The 6240-nt window shown below is 45.0% G+C and overlaps 1 protein-coding gene across 1 annotated transcript in view; it reads left to right on the plus strand.

Moving 5' to 3' along the window:
* LOC122550329 (sodium channel protein type 1 subunit alpha-like) overlaps positions 1-6240 on the plus strand; it is a 141292-nt gene that overhangs the window by 34161 nt on the left and 100891 nt on the right. The window contains exons 3-4 of the mRNA XM_043691055.1: positions 1612-1932; positions 5174-5292. Of these exons, the coding sequence (XP_043546990.1) occupies positions 1669-1932; positions 5174-5292 (383 nt within the window). The 5' untranslated portion in view covers positions 1612-1668. The remainder of the gene's footprint in view (positions 1-1611; positions 1933-5173; positions 5293-6240) is intronic.

A 6240-nucleotide genomic window follows, 5' to 3' on the forward strand; every position in this document is an offset into this window, starting at 1 on the left:
ATGCTATTAGCTTTCTTCACTACCTGCTGTACCTGCATGCTTACCTTCATTGACTGGTGTACAAGAACACCCAGATCTCTTTGTACTGCCCCTTTATCTAAATTGATTCCATTTAGGTAGTAGTCTGCCTTCCTGTTCTTCGTACCAAAGTGGATAACCATACATTTATCCACATTAAACTGCATCTGCCATGCATCTGACCACTCACCTAACTTGACCAGGTCACCCTGTAATCTCCTAACATCCTCATCACATTTCTCCCTGCCACCCAGCTTAGTATCATCAGCAAATTTGCTAATGTTATTGCTAATACCATCTTCTATATCATTAACATATATTGTAAAAAGCTGCGGTCTTAGTACTGATCCCTACGGTACCCCACTGCCTGCCATTCCGAAATGGAGCCATTTATCACTACCCTTTGTTTCCTATCAGCCAACCAACTTTCAATCCAAGTTAGTACTTTGCCCCCAATACCATGCGCCCTAATTTTGCTCACTAACCTCCTATGTGGGACTTTATCAAAAGCTTTCTGAAAGTCCAGGTACACCACATCTACTGGATCTCCCTCGTCCATCTTCAGAGTTACATCCTCAAAAAATTCCAGAAGATTAGTCAAGCATGATTTCCCCTTCATAAATCCATGCTGACTCTGACCTAGACTGTTACTACTATCCAGATGTGTCGTAATTTCATCCTTTATAATAGACTCCAGCATCTTTCCCATCACTGGGGTCAGACTAACTAGTCTATAATTTCCTGCTTTCTCTCTCCCACCTTTCTTAAAAAGTGGTACCACATTAGCCACTGTCCAATCCGCAGGAACTGATCCCGAATCTATCGAACTTTGGAAAATAATCACTAACGCAGCCACGATTTCTCGAGCCACTTCCTTCAGTACCCTGGGATGTAGACCATCAGGCCCCGGGGACTTATCAACCTTCAGACCTAACAGTCTCTCCAACACCAATTCCTGGCAAATATAAATTCCCCTCAGTTCAGGTCCTTCAGCCACTGTTACCTCAGGGAGATTGCTTGTGTCTTCCCCAGTGAACACAGATCTGAAGTACCAATTCAATTCTTCTGCAATTTCTTTATTTCCCGTAATATATTCCCCTGTTTCTGTCTTCAAGGGCCCAATTTTAGTCTTAACCGTTTTTTTGCCTTTCACATACCTAAAAAAACTTCTTTATATTATTGGCCAGTTTACCTTCGTACCTCATTTTTTTTCTCTGCGTATTTCCTTCTTAGTAATCCTCTGTTGTTCGTTAAAAGCTTCCCAGTCCTCCGCTTTCCCACTTATCTTTGCTATGTTATACTTTTTCTCTTTTAACTTTATATGTTTCTTAACTTCCTTCGTCAGCCTCGTCATTAAGTGTATAACTCTTGCCCTGAATGGTGCGATGTTTCTGGCAAACCCAAATTTCCTTGTCCGAACACCTCCGACATGGGATGGAGCGAGGGTGGGAGGTAAAGATTCCAACCTCAGGACAATGTGGTCTTCCCACGTTGAATGATCTCAATCTCGATGTGGATGTTTGCACATTGCGCGATCGCCTTACCTTGTTCACTGACACTTTCTCTTTTTCTGTTTGCCTCTGCTCTGTGCAGTCAACCATTTCCATTACTGGGGAGTAAAAACTAGTCAAGAAGCTGCAGGATGAAAAGATGGCGCTCCTGCTCGTACCTTCAGGTCCCCACTGCTTGCGCCGGTTCACTCGCGAATCCCTGGCTGCTATTGAGAGGCGGATCGCTGAGGAACAGGCAAACAGCACGCGGAAAGACCACAAAGCGGAGGGTGAGGAGGAAAAGCCCAGTCCTCACGTTGACCTGGAAGCAGGCAAGCAGCTCCCACTCATCTACGGCGATGTCCCGTCAGAGCTCATTGGCCAGCCTTTGGAGGATATCGACTGCTTCTACAACAACAAGAAGGTAGGCTGCAACAGGGCAAGGAAATCAAACCACAAGGCGTCCTGGTGACATGGTGTCAGCCACTGGAATTTACAGTCAAGATTAGAGTGGTGCTGGAAAAACACAGCAGGTCAGGCAGCATCTGAGAAGCAGGAAAATCAACATTTCATCCATTCCTGATGAAGGGCTCCTGCCTGAAACGTCGATTTTCCTGCTCCTCAGATGCTGCCTGACCTGCTGTGCTTTTCCAGCACCACTCTAATTAGACTCTAATCTCCAGCATCTGCAGTACCCACTTTTGCCCGGTGGAGTTTACAGCAGGGAGTGGCTCAGGGAGCGAGGCAATGGCCTAGTGGCATCATCGCTAGACTCTTAATCCAGAGACAATATGTGTGATGCTGGAAAAGCACAGCAAGTCAGGGAGCATCCCAGGAGCAGGAGAGTCATTTTGAGCATTCCTGATGAAGAATTTATGCTCGAAACGTCGATTCTCCTGCTCCTCGGATGCTGCTTGACCGGCTGTGCTTTTCCAGCGCCACAGTCCCGACTCTGATCTCCAGCATCTGCAGTGCTCACTTTCTCCAATTAATCCAGAGACCCAGGCAATCTTCTGGGCTTCAAATCCCCCCAGTGCAGATGGTGGAACTTGAATTCAATAAATATCTGGAATTAAGAGTCTAATGATGACCATGAACCCACTGTCCATTGTTGGGAAACAAAATACCCATCTGGTTCACTAATGTCCTTTAGGGAAGGAATTTGTCATCCTTACCTGGTCTGGTCTACGTATGACTCCAGGTCTACGGCAATGTGTTTGACTCTTAACTGTCCTCGGGGCAATTAGGGATGGGTAATAAATGCTGGCCTAGCCAGCGATGCCCACATCCCGCAAATGAATGAAAAACAAGTCAGTTTTCCACAGGGAGAGCCTGTGGGGTCCAGTACCACTTGCCTGTTCACACACCCATGGCGATAAAGAGCAGACTCGGGCGAGAACTTGCACAGTTCTGTCCAATGATATGCCAGGCCCTTCCAAAGGAAAGAGACTATATCATTCAAGAATGTTCTAGAACTGCTTGGCAAAGCTGCTCTACGCCTGCCAGAAACAACCATCAACATTAAGTGACACACTATTGGCTACAATCTAGCTCCTTCTATCAGCTAAGGATTGAGATTCAGTGCAGACGGGTTCAGGATCGACACTGAATCATATAAATGGGATAAAAAGGGTCTTTTTCAGGATGGCAGCCAGTGACGAGTGGAGTTCCTCAGGGGTCAGTGTTGGGACCACAACTATTCACGTTATACATTAACGATCTGGATGAAGGAACTGGAGGCACCGTTGCTAAGTTTGCAGGTGACACAAAGGTCAGTGGAGGGACAGGTGGTGTTCAGGAAGCAGGGGGGCTGCGCAGGGACTTGGACAGGCTAGGAGAATAGGCAAAGTAGAGTCAGATGGGATACAGTGTGGGAAAGTGTGAGGTTATGAACTATGGTAGGAAAAGTAGAGGTTTAGTCAATTTCCTAAATGGGGAAAAGCTTCAGAAATCTGAAGTACAAAAGGCCTTGCGAGTCCTAGTTCAGGATTCTGTTAAGGTCAATATTCAGGTTCAGTTAGCAGTTAGAAAGGCAAATGCAATGTTAGAAATCATTTCAAGATGGCTGGAATACAATGTACTACTGAGACTGTATGAGGCTCTGGTTAGACTGCATTTAGAAAGAACAGTTTTGGGCCCTATGTCTAAGGAAGGATGTGCTGGCATTGGAGGGGTTCCAGAGGAGGTTCCTGGGGATGAGGGCTTGTTATAGAGGACTCTGGGTCCGTACTCAATGGAGTTTAGAAGGATGAGGGGTGGGGGGGGGATATGATTGAAACTTACAGAATACTTTCCACGAGTAGGAGAGACTAGGACCCGAGGGCACAGCCTCAGAGTGAAGAGGCAATCCTTTTGAACTGAGATAAGGGGAATCTCTTCAGCAGGGGGGTGGTGACTCTGTGGAACTAATTGCTGCAGTGGGTTGGAGGCCAAGTCATTGCGTCTACTTAAGACAGAGATAGACAGATTCTTGATTGGTAAGGGGATCAAGGGTTACAGGCAGAAGGCAGTAGAATGGGATGGAGAAACAATTGAACGTGGAAGCAGAATCGATGGGCCAAATGGCCTAATTCTGCTCCTATATCCCGTGGTTTCTGTCAAGTTAATCAGAAGGGCAGGGTGGACTATTACCAACCACTCTTGCCCGCAAGTTCTCTGTACACTCTCACCATTCTGTGATTCGATTACACAACACCAGGGGATAGTCCGACAGGTCCAATTGGAAGCACTAGCTTTCGGAGCGCTGCTCCTTCATCAGGTGGTTGTGGACTATCAGATTGTAAGACAGAATTTATAGCAAAAGTTTACAGTGTGATGTAACTGAAATTATACATTGAAAAATACCTTGATTGTTTGTTGAGTCTCTCATCTGTTCGAATGCCATGATAGTTTCACTTCTTTCATATGTAAATCACAAAACTTATTTTAAAAGTTGCATTCTCAGGTTAACTGTAACAATCGGTGTTAGCCAGACAATGTGTTGAGGGTGTTAGCCCCCTGTGTTCTCTGTCTGTGCCATAATGCTTAGACTGATTCTAATCTAAAAAGAGAGTTAACAGAGTCTTAAATGAATTCATGCAGTTTTTGAGCAAAGTACAATGTAACTCTGCGAGGACAAATTCACCCCACAAACAATTGGCTGACACCAATTGTTACAGCTAACCTGAGAATGCAACTTTTAAAAAAAAAGTTTTGTGATCTACATATGGAAGAAGTGAAACTATCATAGATGAAAGACTCAACAAACAATCAAGGTGTTTTTCAAGGTATAATTTCAGATACATCACACTAAACTTTTGCTATAAATTCTGTCTTACAATTGTATACTCCATAACCACCTGATGAAGGAGCGACGCTCCGAAAGCTAGTGCTTCCAATTAAACCTGTTGGACTATAACCTGGTGTTGTGTGATTTTTAACTTTGTACACCCCAGTCCAACACCGGCATCTCCAAACCATGACTGTGATTTGATGAATGTAAGAATTGCACAATGTCAGAGTGTGAAGCAATGTCACGGGATATCAATGTCACAGTAACACATTGTCACAGAATGTCATGTCGCAGGGCCACTGGGGAAGTTGGTGAAGCTGCTGTTGGTTTTAACTCTGTGTGCACTGTGTGAATGACCCTGCCACTGGTTCACCCCGATCTCTATCTCTTTCAGACATTTATAGTCATCAACAGAGGAAAAACCATCTTCCGTTTTAGTGCCACGCCCGCGTTGTACCTGCTGACGCCTTTTCACCACGTTAGAAGGATAGCTATTAAAATTTTAGTACATTCATATCCTTTTACTGATTTGATGTTGGAGCAAATTGTGGTTAATCTCAATATAAAGTCACTGATCTGGACAGTACAATGTCCTTGTACATGGTAAATGGATTGGAGTTGGAACTGTACTCATCGGGCTTTCAGCACATGGTGTGCTCCTTCTCCCAGGCTTATCTTACCTGGAAGTATCTAAAATGTGAACATTTTCAGTGCAGTGAAGGGACAGAGTCATCCAGGATTATTAAACCAATACAGTGCAGGCAGGAGAGAAAACGTCATTAAACGGTGTACAGATTTTAATTTATTTGTCTCTCTGTACTCACTGGGAACAAGAGGTTTAACAGAAGTGAACAAAAGTATTCAAACTTTCAAAGGGATTTATGTTAAAGCAAAGCAATTGTTTCCCTTTAGCTGGTTTAAGTGGAGGAACATGATACCAGAAGCATACAGAGGGCATTATTTCAGGAATATGGAATCTCGCAATACAAGACAATCTCAGGCACTGAAAGAGGGTAAAATTATTCCATTGGTTAGCCCTCTCAGACAAGGGGAATGGTCATCCATGAATCAGCAGGTGGCTGGTGAGGCTGAGTCAGGATCTGCCGGTTATGTGGCACGTTTTGGGTGATTGGTGATTAGATTAATTTGGTCCTGGTCTCATTCGGGTCTTTATTCTCGGTTACCCTCCTCATTTTTTCAGCGCTTCAGAGAAAATCTCGGGGGCACCCACACCAATCAACCCCACCGCCCCGTGGCCGAACATTTCAATTCCCCCTCCCGCTCTGCCGAGGACATGCAGGTCTTCCACCTCGGGATCCTTCATCCCCAAGGCATCAATGTGGACCTCACCAGTCTCCTCATTTCCCCTCCCCCCACCTTACCCCATTTCCAAACTTCCAGCTCAGCTGTATCCTGTCCTACCTGCCAATCTTCCTTCCCACCTATCCACTCCACCCTCCT

Source organism: Chiloscyllium plagiosum, chromosome 5, assembly GCF_004010195.1.
Source record: "Chiloscyllium plagiosum isolate BGI_BamShark_2017 chromosome 5, ASM401019v2, whole genome shotgun sequence".
NCBI lineage: Eukaryota > Metazoa > Chordata > Chondrichthyes > Orectolobiformes > Hemiscylliidae > Chiloscyllium > Chiloscyllium plagiosum.